Source organism: Solea senegalensis, linkage group LG5 (assembly GCF_019176455.1).
Source record: "Solea senegalensis isolate Sse05_10M linkage group LG5, IFAPA_SoseM_1, whole genome shotgun sequence".
NCBI lineage: Eukaryota > Metazoa > Chordata > Actinopteri > Pleuronectiformes > Soleidae > Solea > Solea senegalensis.
In genome coordinates, this window is record NC_058025.1 from 16,195,602 (window position 1) to 16,212,182 (window position 16,581).

General features: G+C 38.9%; 2 protein-coding genes across 2 annotated transcripts in view; one reads left to right on the top strand and one right to left on the bottom strand.

Moving 5' to 3' along the window:
* Window positions 1-10,958, bottom strand: part of LOC122769448 (A disintegrin and metalloproteinase with thrombospondin motifs 3-like) — a 63,816-nt gene extending 52,858 nt beyond the window's left edge. The window contains exon 1 of the mRNA XM_044025973.1: window positions 10,856-10,958. Within this exon, the coding sequence (XP_043881908.1) occupies window positions 10,856-10,958 (103 nt within the window). The remainder of the gene's footprint in view (window positions 1-10,855) is intronic.
* Window positions 10,959-11,686: 728 nt separating this feature from the next.
* LOC122769451 (39S ribosomal protein S30, mitochondrial-like) lies at window positions 11,687-16,388 on the top strand. Its single transcript, XM_044025978.1, has 3 exons — window positions 11,687-11,713; window positions 14,744-14,981; window positions 16,008-16,388. Exons 1-3 carry the CDS (start codon window positions 11,687-11,689, stop codon window positions 16,265-16,267), a joined length of 525 nt encoding a protein of 174 aa, XP_043881913.1. The 3' UTR covers window positions 16,268-16,388.
* Window positions 16,389-16,581: the final 193 nt, after the last annotated feature.

Below are 16,581 nucleotides of genomic sequence, written 5' to 3' on the forward strand. Positions count from 1 at the left end.
GAATGCAAATGGGCATGAAGTGCAAAGTTTGGACAGTTAAAATGTAAATTAATTAGTCATACCAATTATGAATGAAATTGCAATCATAATATCTGTCAAACATAATCACAATATGACTTTTGTGACCATATTGTGCTAATGGAGAATAATAATGTTATTTATTATGTAATGTGTTAATTTAGTGTGAAAGAAGGAGCAATATTGATACAAACAACCGACAATCTCAAAATGTATTAATGCATGATGTTTCTGTCTGCGGCGTTCTGCCATAATAGAATGATAAACAATATGTGGAGATTGTTTAAGCTTAATCAAAATGTAGCAAACTGAAGAAAATTGTTTTTTTAATCTTTCGATTTGTTTTATTATCTTTTGAAATATTATGAGAATAAATGTATTCATTCATTCATTATTTAGGCAAAGGATCAGCTGCAACAAGTGGAGGAACGCATTTTGTGAAGTCATATTTTGGTTTAGGCTTCACAAATAAAGAAATACTTAATATTTTGGCTCATCACCCCCACATTATTATTAGCATCTGTTTCGAAGAAAGAATCACACAGACAGGAAGTCATCATCTCCCTGGTTACATCTCCCTGCGTGTTATTGCTAATTATTATAATTATCATCAATAATATTGATGATAATAATAATACTGAACATTACTGAATAATAATAATATTACTACATATAGTCAAATAATGATAGAAAATATTATTATAATTCTCATAATATTGCCATTTAATGTTTTTCTCTTCAGTTTAGCCCTAATACTCATAATAAATCTCATGTGACTGCTGACTAAAGCTTTGTATGTTTCATCAAAAGTCCCACATCATGCAAACGTGGAGAAACTACTCATTTGCCTCATCAGAGGCACTCAAACTCTGCTGATGCTAAATTTAGTGTCGGCCTTGTTTCTCCATTCATGTCTCTCTGGGGTGTTTGGTGGTATTTTTGCACATCAGCGCCTTGTTGTTGCCCTCGGCAGCTGGTTCCTGCAAACAGAATGTAGCATGTTATCAACAAACATGACAGTGTCATCAAGGAGAGGAACTCAGGAACTCGGTCGCGTCTCTCTGACTGACAGCAGTGGGACTGTTTGATGTATTTTGAAGAAGCGAAATTGATGAGATGCAGACAGAGGAGCACATCAGCCAGAAAAGATGAAATATGCCCCGACATCAAATCACATTGATTGTCAGACTTTTTGGCATTGTTTTGCATACATTTAGTTTACAAATGATTAATTTATGACATCAGAAGATCCAAACTGGTCTTCCGAAGCAGCAATTTCCTATGAGTCAAAGATGGGACACAAAGCAAGAGCCCCACTGAGGGAGTGTGGGAAAGTGAAAGATGAGCCAAAGGTACTGTCTGAGGAAGATTTGAGTCAACAGCTGTAATCCTGGAGTCAAAGTGGACACAATGATATAATATCCATTGTACTTGGTAATAGTTGACCATTGTTTGATAAAAGTAATGAACCGCTCTGCCACTTTCAAAGCCATAAGTTAAACCAGCCTCTTCTCTTTGATTATATTTTTTATTTTTTTTAGTGATGAAAAAATGTCCACAGACATTCAAGGTGGCAGGCATGATATATATATAAAAAAATATGAGTCACACAGAGAGCTTAGCAAAGACAATATAATTACTACCTACTGTCAGAGTTACAGTCATTATAGCTAACACGCTGAAACCTTTAATTTCTTCACGTGCAGTACATGTGGCTCAGGAGGACAAAGCTGTGTTTCGGTGCTGGTTCCCAGGAAGAAAAAGCAAGAGTTGTCTTTATGCTCTTTGGAATTTAGTGTAAAACAAAAAAAAAAAAAAGTGTGTATCTCCTTTAAAGAAGATTTCAATGAGACGTCCAATTGAGCGCTCTAAAGGGAAGTTACTGAAATTGCAAAACTGCTGTCAGCAATTACCTCCTTACACCATGTCATAAAAGCGTTTGATGAGGAGGAGCATGTATTTACGGACAAATAAGCCTCATCTCACAACTGCCTCGATGTGCTTTTCGGGCTGGTAATTGGATAAAGTGTCAGAATATAGTGTTATTTAACGAGTTTTAAAGCTGCAGTGTGTAACATTTGATTGTTTATTATTGCATGTGCTATTATTTTGCCTCTGTTTTGTCCTAATGAGCAGAAACACTGTAATAGTATGTGCACGCTGTGTCCTGTAAACAGGCTGTGTTAAGCAATACTATCAGAAATGACTGAAGGAGCGTTTGTGTGTGTGTACAGCAACAGCACAGTGGCGGGCGGGGATAAGAAGCATTTATCCCATAGATTTCGAGCTGTGCAATTTTACAGTGGTCTTACGCCATCCTGTTCGCTGCCATCTCACAACTACTACTAATAATTGTATTTAGTGGTGCACATTTTAAGTATTTTTAGTGTTTCACAAGAATTCAACTTAAACAGAGAAGACAAGCACATTCTAAAACCAAGGGGGAAAATAATAATGAAGCCATAAAGACATATTCAAAGATTAGAATGGGAAGTCCAGGTAATAAAAAGGTTGCTTTTTAAAAGCAGTATGAAGTGTCTTCCATAGCTTAGTTTTAAGATTTTACAGTGTGACATTGAGTAGGTACTGCAAAGTTGAACTTAATTTCCCACTCAGTTTTAACAGCTCACTAATATATTAGTCTGAATGCATCAAACGTCATTGCGTTGTAAGTTGGGTGTAGAAAGTCTTTATTGTCATTGTAAACATGAAAATATTAAGAACGAAAAGCTTGACTTCTTTTAAACAAGGGTTACTAGCATAACAGCAACATGACAAGCACAATGTCACTGTTGCCTCCATCTGTCTCGACATACAATGAAACACTTCCTGTGTCACGGGAAAACACAACTGAGTAACACAGAGGGCCGTGTGAAGCTGATGAGCTTAATCAGCGAAAATGTGTGAACTCATTTGACAGTGCTTTGAATGTAACAGACATTTGTTTATAGATACACACTATAGTTTCAAATCACCTGCATGATTTTCAATCATGACTATATAACCAATAATTAAGGGGCATTTAGGGGGAAACCTGATCACAACGCGAATGAGGTGACTCCCTCCTCCCCAACTCCCAAGAAACCAGCAGTAACAAACTAAACAAACCATTTTAAGGGTTTATTAAAAACAGAACACATTTTAATCTCTGGTCTCCAAACACAGATTTTTGCTTAGAACATTTCAAAATGGAGAATACTTACAGTATATTTTCCCTATGGGGGACTGTGTCCAATGAGGCCTTCACTTTGTTTACTGGTACCAGCATCAAAATGTCACAAGTCCCCTCGTCACAAGAGATTAATCCTGACAGGAAGCAGCGTCTACTCACACGCTGTTACACTGAGGCATTTAGCGAGTGACATCAGTCCACAGTCATTTTATTTGCAAATCGATCAGCTCACAGTGAATCCATCTTTAACTCTACTTGGACTGAATCCATAAATGTGACAAGATTTTACCATGATGTGTTTTTTTTTAATGAATACTAGTTTTTCATTTAATTATTAATTGTTATTATTTAATTTTTTTTTAAATAGGTTATTACAAAATATTTCTTAATATTTGCTGCACCTACTACAATCAGAACGTAAAGGTGAATGTGAAGGTTCTCAAATCAATAATAATATGTTATTATTGTTGCCTGATTGAAATTAGCAGGGAGATATTGTGCACTCTGTTTTTTTTTACCGTTGTACCAGTAATAACAACATAGACAATGTCATTTGAAATGAGTTACCATGTTTTGCCAGCGACACAGCCGATTTCAGCTGATCAGTGACGACACGCTGTATTTGTCCTGTTTCACTTGCCTTTCTCCGTTGCTTAAGGAGCTTAAGGAGATTGGTCGATCCTCAAGCTCTGGCTTCTCACTTACATTGTCCAAATGAGGCTTGTCTGTGCTAAAAATGCACAGGTTACTTATTACAGTACAAGAAGTGAACCAAATTCGCAAGTTTTCAGTGACATTCGATTAATGCAACTACTTCTAAATGGTATTTTATTCCCTTATGTGTAGCACTTCCTGCTTCCTCCCCACCATGCTGGTTGTTTATAACATGTTTGTAATATCAAGCTTGACTAACTGGTGAGAAAAAAAAAAGAAGAAAAAAGCCACACTTCTTTGCTGTCAGTGGAAAAGGAGTCAATCGCATGCCAACAAAACAACCATCCCGCCCTTGTGTATATGAATGTTATGTTGTACTCTTAACTGCTACTTCCTTCTTAATCCCATGCATTATTATGCAGCAGGCATCTTTTCTTTATATATGACCTACATTCACACCCCTCATTAAAAAAAAAAAAAATACTACTTCAATCACTAAGATAACAAGTTAGCATGTTATCTAGAAGACGGTCATGTTTAACCCCATACCCTCCCAGGACATTTTAAATAAACTGATTTAAAAAGGAGAATTGATTCACAGTTCATTAACAAGTGTATATCACTTTGTTGAAACTGTATGATGGGTGATAACGTGTCATATTAAGATTATTTTTTGGTAGTTTTTGGATGTAATCCATTTTACAGTGTGCCTACAGAACAGAATACATTACAACCTGGCAGGAGACAAACATGAGCTTCAAGCTTAGACTCTTTATGTAAGCCTCATCTCAACAACCTCTACAGATCTCACAACAACGATTTTTGGAATTTGAAATGTGGCATTACCCTCGCATACATAATGCATAGCACTTGTGTACTTGTCATCAGCTCAAATATCCCGTCTTGTGTGCGGCACTGGAGGGCTCAACTAACACAGTAAATTACTGTATGCAGCTTCATAATATATCTTGCATGCAAATGAGTCTATAAATACACGGACTCATCTCTCAGATGCATCACACTCGCGGGGTGCGGAGCAGTGCTTTCTGACACATTTTACAGGATCTCGCTGGTTTGCAGCTCCTTGCAATGTCTCACTCTCATGCTCTGAGAGGTACAACGTGACTTTTGTGTCACTGACTGTCAGACACTCTGACAAAAGGCAAACACCAGCAACTACGCAAAATTTGAAATAAAAACGGTTTGGTCTGCATTGTTTTTTTTTTAGATTTTGTCGGTACACAGATGAATGTACAGATATAAAATACTGCCTATAATATTTCAACCTAAAACTTTATAATACCACTTAGATGTGCTTTATAAGGTCATGTGACCAAACGTTAAAATTCCTAACAGCAAATATAATAGTACTTCTTCTGCCAAGCTTAGTATTTTGGCTTACCTCCACCAAGCTGGTCTTAAAGGTTGTTTCCTGGGCATTGTTCCCTTCTCTCCTCCAGCCACCTCATGAACTGTATGATGGTGGGCATTTACTCTTTAAACTAACCTCACAAGAATGTGTTCCTTGTGGAAGTCTGTGTTTTCAGATACTTTATAAAAATCCTCCCAGATTTAAAGCTATACACAGTTTTGGTGAGTGACATGAGTCTCTGAGAGTAGAGAGCTATTTTACACAGTTTAAACTCAATTATATCACGCTCAACTTCTTAGAATTTAGCATACATTTTACCGTTGGACTCCTCCATCCTGATTTAATTACATAGCGCTGTGGAATAACAACATATAGCGTCTATTCATACTACATAAATAGCCTAAATTACCTTATTTTGTGACATGCATTCATGGTATGTTTTTCTTTTTTTTATCAAGTGAGAACAGATGCAATGTGTGTCACCATTTTTCCTTTTTAAATTAGCTGAATTATTTGTTTCTGTGTTAACTACACTGTCACTAGCGGGCTGTTGCCACTGCTGTAGCCATTTATTTCCTACTCCGCTACTCGTACTTATGAATATCTGTGAACATTCGTCTACTGGCAGCTTCTCTGTGGCAAGCTGCTGTTAACAAATTGAAGTTTGGTTTCTAATAGCATTTTCTACAAACTACATATATTTGCTCTCTGTGCTGAAGCATAATCTACACACATGTCGAGCGACCGAGCATAGCATTTGCAAACTCATAGACATCCATCACTTGCTACAGATGCTTTCTCCAATCCTTGAAAATGTACTTTCAATTTTTAAACTGAGTGACAATGTTCAGCATCACAGCACTGTGATCTGTATTCACTAGGGAGTTGGTGCTCCGAGATTGGTTGCAACTGTTAAGCACAGTGGTAATGACTAAATGACTGATCGCTTGAGCCAGCGTAGCATTAATTCCTTTCAAACTGATTTCTGCTCAAACAGAGATGAATTATGAAGACCCACTCAAGCAAACCACACGATGTGTCAACGTTGATGCAGGGCTAAAGATAGAGCCAACAGCAGGCCAGGTTCCACCTCCCCTGCTCTGGGCCTACAGTGTCGTGGAAAACAGGGTTGGCTCAATGCGGAGGTGGTCTGAAAAGCTTCTAACAGCAGTTTGAATAGGTTGCCTGGCTGCAGTTACAACACATATTATGCATATGTGGCAATATAACTGAGAGAGCAGTGAGAAGTGGTGTGATTTATTCAGAAAACAATGTTGTTATTGGCAGTGAAACAGCACGATGATTAGCGTTGACCAGACAAAAAGGAAACAACTCTGTGGTAGAATTTTAACCTCCTTCCTTGCAAAGTCATTCTGTTTCATTCTCATCCAACACCATTGACCTGACGTGCATTTCCAACCAGCTGAGTTGTGTTGAGGACGTGACTGGCTATATATTGTGCGAGTACTTTGATGCCATGTAAAGTCATCTTTAACATCTTGCTCAGTAGTTAAGGTGACCTTAAGAAGTCTTACCTTTTTGAAGAGATCGTTCATTAGCATTCAAAAGGACCCCCAGTCTACCCGTCCAGCACTTGGATCAAAACACTGCCAACAGCAGGGCAGAGGTACGTGCTTTGCATTCGTTCTAAACCTGTGGTCTTTGAGACATCTCATTTGCAGCCAAGGTGTCATGGGCAAGTCCCTGCAGATGGAGACTGAGACTGTCATGGTACACTACTGAGTAACATGTCAGGTTATTATGACAGGCAGAGAGAGAGAGGTGTGATGTTATTTGGGAGGACAGTATCACCAGTGTTTTGATGGTTCAGACAAAAGTGTAAGAAAGTACGCAAGGAGGATACAGGGAGCCGTGTAAGAAGCATCTTAGGATGTATGGATTTCCTCTCTCTCTCAAACTGTCACCTTGTGTACAAATTAGTGACATCGAATGGTGGGACTGAAGACTGCAACACATGGGTTACCCCCCCCTTCCTGTATACACATAATATGTGACTTTGCCATAATACATAGCAGGGTAGCAGGAAGGGTCAGACACTGCAGAGTTGCATAACTGGATAATCTATATGCAGTCCTATGACAACATACCATGGCTTCACATTAATCTCATGCCAATCAGCAGACTTTAGCATGTTATCATGTTCAAATAGAATCATATGTTATGCAGATCAACATACCCTGCCAGTGTTAACTTTTCAGCATTGTGACACAAGAATTTTGCTTAAAGCGTCAATGGTGCTAAGGCAGGTTAGTTGGCTGAATGGCTGCATTGTGTGTGTACCATCATGGCCTTTTATATCAAAATGAAATCCAATATTAATACTAATACAGTCTATTTGTCTTATTTTGTAGGAGCCATGCTCTTAAACTGGTTTTACTGCTACAAACAAGTTACACAACAAAAGTAGCTAATTGGTCCATTAATCTGACATGGCGGCAAAGTTAGCATTAGGACTAACCACTGAGGAATAATGTATGAATTTGAGTTGAATGAGTTTGAATGCCGAGGGCTGTTTTTCTTGTTCCCCCTATTCTGTTGACATTGTGTGAATGCAACGTTAAGCGCAGCCTCACAGAGCTGCTAGCATGGCTGTGGAGTATGTTTGATTATACATATTTCGCTTGTGAGGAACACAACAAATAAAGACGGGCATAACAAACAGTCAAGATACATCATTTGGATACACTGTGGTCAACATTGCACAATATTTTATTTTATTTTACTTTTTTGCAGATCAAAACAATGGAGCAGTATATTCAACATCAATGAAACAGTCTATTAACTCGCTGTATTAGATGTTTAATTGGTCCTCTCTTTGAACTGACGTGTGGCTATGAACAGCTAATTACAATTTGTCTTGTAATAAATTGACTTTATGAGCACAGGCGCACATTACATTTGGCTGCAGGACTGCATGCGTGTGCTTAATTGAAATGCGTTGCCACCATTTTATGCACGTAAACTCATGTCACTTGCATGAGTTATGGGAGTACACGGCACGACCAAGGCCATACTCACCTGGAGTTAATGCTAGAGCTAACTATATGATCAGTAATGTAAGACTAAAAGCTTGACACACATTTTCAGACATTAGGTAGTAACCTTTCCTCACTGTCTTTAAGCCACACACTCTCCCTTGTTTGCAAGATCCTGCTCTGTCCTGATCTTCACTTACAGCATCGGTCCTCCTTTGCGATACTGAAAGAATTTAAATATGGAATGTTAATATTTGCAGAATGTCAATATTGTCTGTGCATCAAAAATAGATGCACTTTGACAAATATTTTGGTGAATAAACATCAGGCGGTGATGGTTTAAAAAACAACTGTTTTTGTCATGATTCATCAGTAAATATTTTCCTGAGGAGTTAATTAGTTAATAGTTTCCAGTTGCCTTCAAAAGAACATGGTGTTGATTTTCAAATTACATTACTATTTACAGGATAATAGATGATAAAGTATGCCACATATGAGTGTAAACCAGTATGACTGAATCACTGTTGCAGGTGATGTCGTGGCGCCATCAAATCGCAGATCTCAAGGCTTTAAGATTGGAGTTAATTTTGCAAATAGAACACTGTCATTTTGCAAATGATTTCCTCCCGAGAGACTGACGCAAACAAGGCAATTTTCACATCTCAGCATGTAGTTTCATATTTGATCATAATAACATTATTTTCACCAGGTTTACAGTGACTTATTTTGAATGCACAATTCATTCAGTGACTCATGTGTTAATAAAAATGGAGGCAAATTCCAAGGGCCCACCTGTGGCTTAGGTTTCATTTCGATATGTTCTCTGTGCCTCATATTAGACAATTAACAAGACTCACACTTGAGAATATTTGAAGCAACAGTGTTTTTTTTTTGGTGTGTGAGTGAAACTGTTCATATGGCAGCCCAGTTAAATGTACTGCAGTTTGTGTACATCTGTTGATTTACGGTAGGTTATTTTATTGCCATGTAGAATTGTGTCTGCGACTCCTGATGTTCTCGTCGTGAATGATGTAGCTTGACGTCCTCCATCCAACTTGATCGATCCCTTAATGAGTGCATAAATGACCAAGCACATCGATTGGTAAAGTTGATGCAATTTAAAAGCACAGCTTCATGCATTTCGCTTTCAGCAACTGGGGAAATCATTTATTTATCGGACATACATAAACATGCTCATTTTGTGTTTTATGCCAAGAAACTGACTGCAGCCAACATGGAACCCTGTATGGTATGTAGCCTGTACAACACATTTCAAAGCATTTCTTTCAGCCAATTACATTCTTTTGGCCCCTTTTAAGCAAGCTCAACATATATTACATTTTAACTAGCTAGGTCTTCTTAAGAGGAGTAAATATAGGATACACAGAAATAGGTATGTGGTGATTGATTTATGCCAATAATGTCTTTGTATGCTCTTTGTATTTAACTTACTTGATTTTACGAGAGAGTGCATCGTTCATTGCATTATCATTGTCTTTAATATGCTTTACATCAATTTTTTTTTTTTTTACTGCGCCACGTTTCATCGTGTTACATCAACCATAATCTAGACTGGCAGCTGTTGATGACCTATGTCATTAATGCCAACAGTAGTGTGTCAATTATACGGCATGAAATTGTAGTGAATGCTCGTTGAACTTCTACAACTTCAAACAAGCGCTATATCCACCACCAGGCAGTGTGGGCACCTGTGTTGCTGTAGGTGGGTGAAGGGAGGGATGGAGAACAGCGCCTGCAGGCTCTGGCATCTCATTAAGCATATTGTGTTGTCAGAATCAAAGCAGAGGTTTTCTTGGCAAAAGAAAACCGCTACAGCCAAGGTAGTCAGGAAATCTCTGTGGCTTAGTAACACCCCACGCTACAGAACAAGCCTGTCAAAGGGATTTTGCGGGGGATATTCTGCAGCTTTTCAACTGTGACAGTGGCAGAAATCACATGGCATAATAGAAAGTTGCTTTATACATAAGTCTTATTTATAAATCCAATGAATGTACCAAGGACTGTGTGTACTCTAATGAGTCAGAGCAACCTTTGAAAAAACAACGTATATATTTTTGCTACCATAGTAGCAAACATATCAGTTATTTGCACCAAATTAAACTTGCGGTATCCATTTAACTTTAAACTTTAAAGATATACATTTGCTGTTCATGTCCTTTAAAGTTGCCAGACCTTGAGGGAGGTGTCCACTTATCGGGGTCAGGGTCATGGGAAAAGCAGACACTCAACAGTCATTTCCACCAATTCTTCCAAGGAGATATTGAGGCATTCCCAAGCCAGCTGAGAGTAGTGATCTCTGCTGCTGAAATACGTCTCCAGGGAGGTGTCCAAAGTTAGCTCCTCTTTGTGAAGGAACAGTGGCTCTACTTTGAGCTCCTCTCAGATGTCTGAGCTCCTTAACCTATCTCTAAAGCTGAGTCCAACCACCCTCTAGAGGAAAAGTCATTACGGCTGCTTTCATCCACAATCTCATTGTTTTACTCATTATCCACAGCTTGCGACGATTTTTGAGCGATCTATACTTTTGAGAGTCTAGATCTGCATCATGAGGATGTCACTCCAGTCGGTCTGTTTCACCTCCATTTTCCCTTAGCTCATGTACAAGACCTCAAGATACTTCACCTCCTCTACTAGGAGCAGCAACTCCTCCTATAGCTGGAGTGAGCGTTCCGTCCTTTTTCTGGGTGAGAACCATGGCCTCACGCTTAGATGTACTGGTCCTCATGCTAACCACTTCACACTCAGCTGCAAACCGTTCCAGTGCTAGCTGAAGGTCACCTTGCAATTTATGGCAGTGGCAACGCTGTCAAAAAAACACAAGGAGGCAATGGGTTGTCTTCCTGTAGAATTGAATCCAAGCATCGTCAGGTGGTCTTAAAGCAAAATAGTGTCAGAGGGCAAACGAGCAAAGGACAGATAGAGATGTGATGTTTTATGTCCTTGGAATGATGGGGGCACTCTTATAAGTTATGGCCTAACTGTTGTTGTGGAACAGAGAGATTGTTTATGTCCTGGGTTTACAGGGTGAAAAGAAGAACGGTGTAGATGTTTGTCAAGGGGGTTTGTTGATGAAGTGAGGAGATTCTTGAATTATTCCTTCCACTGCTGTGTAGTAGTAGTGCTTTTTCCTCCCGAGACACTATGGTTTGCCAGATTTTTTTTCTTTTTTTTCTTCCGTTTGAAAGTTTTCACATCTGAGATTTTTCCTTTTGCAACAACCAAACTGCGCATTGCCTGGCCCACATGTATCCATCATCCTCGTCTTAGATCGTGAGTGTCCAGGCCAAACAAGTTAAAGTTGCACTCGCAGCAATGAAAAGCAGAAGAACTTGGAAACAGAGTGTCAACCTGTTTTAATTGGTACAAAACAAAGACGAGGACGAGAAGAAAGCAGTAGTGAAGATGCCATTGTGAAAAATGACCTTGTTTTCTTTGTTCATTAAAGCACTGGCAATGGTGCTTCAGTTCTATTCTAAGAAGGTTTGTATCTTAAATGTATGTTTGTTAATCTTCTTTCTGTACCATGTTGGTGGTGGAGGTGGTATTTGATTTTGTTTTGCTTTAAATAAACAGTTTGAGTCAGCTTGTGCAGCATGTAAAGTCGTGAAGAGAAATGTAAGGAAACCTCACCTGCTCAGCTCAGAGCAGATGTTGCTAAGTTGAACATCTCTGGAGGAAGCCTGCAGGCAAGGTTTTGATGAAAAAAAGTGCAAAGGGTGGCTATTTTCAGGGATTAAGCTGTTAGCTTTTCCATCATGCTACACCAGTGTGACATCGCACTTATTATCCATTATCACAGTGACTCTAATGTATTTGCTGTGTCCACAAGACTGCATCTTCACTTCCTTCACTTTTAGCCTTTTGTATGATTAAGTGTTCTTCCCTGACTGTCTGACTGACAAACAGAGACATCCGGGCAGATGCAGACTTCAAGAAAGTTAAAGTTCTGTAAACAGAGCACTAATTGCCTCACTCAGGCTGGCAACGCCTGGAGCTAGAAGAGAAAGAAAAATTGTTGACTTACTCTTTGTGTATGCTTTTATTTTCTCCTGTTATGACTAGAAGCAGCAGTAGGATCTGGGAAGACATGTGCTCTGACATAGGTGCAGCAAGTTTAATGAGGGTATTGATTAAAGCCACCAACTAGTCCCTTCTATGAAACAAATATAAAAAACTAATTTCTTCACCAGACCCCTTTGAAACCTTGTCTGAAAAGAGCGTGCATTTGAATTTGTTAATGTCATGAACAGTTGCTTCTTTTGCATCATTTTCAATGTCTCCACTCTGAGCACAAATTGCCTTGTGATTCCAAAGGTCCTCTGTTTGTTTGCTTTTCCATAATATGCTCAACTGAAAATCGCCAGTTGAAATTGTGTTCAAATAACTGCGCATTTGCAGGTTAGTCATAAGTTCCTTTGATTCACTTCTCCCTCTCTGCTCTCTCCATCAGGGTGACCTTATACACGACTGACCGAGACAGATGCGACAGCAACTGAAATAAGCTGTTGTATGAATCAGAGTCCCACCTTCTGGCAATGACTCAGCATGTGCTTGGATATCTGACCTGACCAAAACACTGATTACTGTGAGTACCGGAGTATGATGTGATATATTCACACTGACATGTGTCCACCAAACACGTTCACAATGAAACTCCTGAACATCAAGTTCCGCATATGTTTTAATGGAATAGTTATGTTCCTTTTGGATAAACTGAGTAAATATTAATCAATCAATCAATCAATCTGCAGCTTTACGGAGATTTAGAGATAAAGCAACTGGTTTGTCTTCATATCTATATTAGCTAAATGTTACAAATAATGATGTGCTCAGTACATCACAGTGTGTTCACACTGACTGTGAATTGCAATTATTTCTCGACTGCTAGCTTCCTATTACTCATACATGTGCTGTGAGTAAAAACTCACCTGGGGCTAATGTTACAACCAAACTTATTAGCATCTTTATCACTGCACCAGTGTAGGTTAGTGTATTCAGTGTCTTGTATAAACTGCCAACTGAGAGCATTTTATGAATATTTTCTTGATATTTCCACCGCCATAGGTGTATATAACCTAATTAATCAGTAATCCGATTCCCACACATTGCACATGAGAAACCTGGTTTAATTCTTCATTATTGCCTACAAGAAAATAAACTGTGCAAGGTTACATTTGACCACTCCATGTTTGTAAAAGAAAGAAAAAAGAAAAGTCAGGCTCGTCTTGCAGCTGTTTAAGGTCAAGAAATATATAATCTAAAAATCCACGGTCACAGTAAAACTGACACAACTTAGCCTGTAGAATTTAAGCAGTTGAACTTTGTAAAATGCAGGCATTTGCATTATAAATCAGAGACACTACTACAGTATACTGCCTTCCGCTGTCAGCTCTCCAAGACCCTCAAAATGAATAAAAATGAAAACAACTCAATTCCAAGAAATATGCAAATACAGGGGTAGAAAAAAAATTGATTAACAAAGCCTGTGTTTAGCTGCATGGAGGTTTATGAATGTGCAGTGATGTACAGTTTATACGGTATATTCTCCAATTGCAGATTTGATACGTGCAAATGAACAAAACTGTTGATTGTCCATGCTTTACCTTGGAGATGGTTCATACCTTACAGTTAGATGGACCTCACTGGGGTAGCAGCAGAATTGTGCATTTCCTTCTTGTAATATATTTAGGTGTATGACAGAAAGTGGTAGATTTGTCGGTAGTCGCTTTTTTAAAAACTTCGCCGGGAGTCTCTGCGTCTTGTTTAACGCTCATCTTCGGCGCGGTGTGTGAGTGGCAGCAGGTGTACAGGGGGAGGGGCAGAGCAGAGCAGAGCAAGGAGCCGGTTCAGAGCTTTTCTGAAGCCAAGCAAAAGTTGACATGTTCTAAAAGAAGAGAAAACATTGCACGTCCTGCTATGTGACTATCGCACATCGCGATGATGACACTCAAACCATAAATTATGCAGCCCGAAGGGCCATGTGCTCAACGTGCATTACATTTCCCATTGCTGGGAAATCAAATCAATTTGAATGATCACAATGACGTCATTTTAGCATTACCTTTCTTTATTTGGTTACTATTAGAGAAGACAAATATGTAACTGAATATGAAATATAAACTATAGGGGAGGGAATCGCCAGAGACACCACAATACGATATGATCACAATATTTATGTCACGGTATGATTTTGTCATGATACTACAAAAATACTAAGTATTATTTGCAAAATCATATGTTGCGATGCACTCGTACTAGTGAGAGTGAGCTCTTGGCGTCATCTAGTGGACTGAAACATCATCAACATCAACAACATGTTTATTTGTAACAGCAGTTAAAAAATGAAATTCCAAAGAAAATCCATAAAATCCATACTTCTATATGTGTCTATAATTTCACTTTATTGATTTCCCCACCCCTAATGAACTATTGTGTCGCAGAAGCTGCAACCACAATGTGATTCCATTTACTTTTGAATGGACATAAATAATGAATTCATCATCATAAAAGTTGCTCATTATTTATGAGCAACTTAACTACTCTTTCAGTTGTGTCCTAATCCCTTCAACAGGTGCTAAACTACCAGACCCAGCATGCTATGGTCACACTCAGTTCCACCTGGTTCCTGACCAGTATCAAAGGGACCGGATGGCTCGGCGGCAGCAGTCGGACCAGGTGGAGGTTTTCCTCAGAGCCAATGCACTCGCCAGCCTCTTTGCGTGGACAGGAGCTCAGGCCATGTACCAGGGTGAGAGACACAGAAAACTGATGGCGGATGCATCTCTTTCTTTAACACTGGTGGATTTTACAGCTCATATTGTTGTGTTAAGCCTGCACCACACTAGAGCCAGATTTAGGTCCTGATCTGGTCCTTCCGAAATGTGGGTGATTCTGTTTTTAGGCTGATTTGAACAAACTTTCCTGGCCAAATGATCCTGTAGTGTGAGGGGTTAACAGACGCAACCAATTTTATTGTCATTGGACGCATCATTTAGACGATTTTTTTAGCCGGACTGAACAGGGGAGACAGTCTGCCTCCATGTCTGTGGTACATTCTGAAGTTACATTAACTCACGGAAGATTCTTTGCGATCTCAAATCCCTGGCATCTCCTCCCTGAAATGGTTTGATTAAACCCCGTGTGAGGTCCTGCGTCTTGATTGGAATATCTAGTCTGTGCTTTCCCAGGATTAAAACATTGAAAATCAGTTACAAAGTTTGTTGTGTCTGGTCAGATTTGAAAAAAATCCTCTAGTGTGGGGCAGGCTTTACCTGATTAATTTTTTTTATAGCTGTCAAATAAGCACTTGCTCTCAATTTAATTTACATGTTGTGTGCCAGTCACTGCAATAGAGGATAAATACATATGTGCGCATCATCTTTTGGAACGCGTGTATGGATTAGCAAATAATGGAAGTGCTTTACACAGGAAATGTCTCTCCGTCATTTTACACATACAAGAGAACAGTTGATGTCTTATTAATTTATTTAGTCTTTCATTATTCAATTGTATTGTAAAAGCATCTACATTTGTATAACGTCTGTTTAGTTTCTGTAAAAGTCTTTTAAAAATGTATTTCAAAAGGGCAAAATATTGTGTATTCATCTCATTTTAATCCATTTTCAATGAATAGTCGTAAAAATGTAAATTCACTCAATTTTTTTTGTCATTGACGCCTTTCACATTGTGGTGAACGTACATTGTTAGATGACCAATAATAATAAAAAAAAATTATAAGAAATAACATGGGGTCAAACGTCCTTCTCACCTGCAGGTTTCTGGACTTTTGAGGATGTCACCAGGCCTTTCGCGTCCCAGGCTGTGATCACCGACGGCCACTTCTTCTCCTTCTTCTGCTACCAGCTCAACACAGTCGCTCTCTCTGTAGAAACGGACACCAACAACCCCAGGAAAAACCTCCTGTGGGGCACAGAGAGCCTGCGACTGTACGACAAAGTGCAGGACGGTGAGGTGGTGGGTCTGAATGACGACGTCATCAAGCTTCTGGTCAGTTTCCTCATGAACCAGCCATAGACTTCCTGTCCTCTCTTGCAATTGCTTGACCGTCTACCGATGGGAAATGTGTCTTTTGTCAAAGCATTGGAAGACGTTGGTGGAGATGGTTTATTCATTTGCTTGTCTGTTTGCAATTCAAGGCTCAAGAAAAAAGCAGAAAACACATTTCTGTGCAGACTATTTATGCAGAAATAAATAATTAATCACAGAGTCTTGTATTAATAATAAATTCATTAGTATTAATTTATCCATGACTGTATCATTGGTTTCCCAACCACCTCAGAACTTGCCTTTATATAGTCTGTAACAAAAAGCCACAAATATTAAGTTAA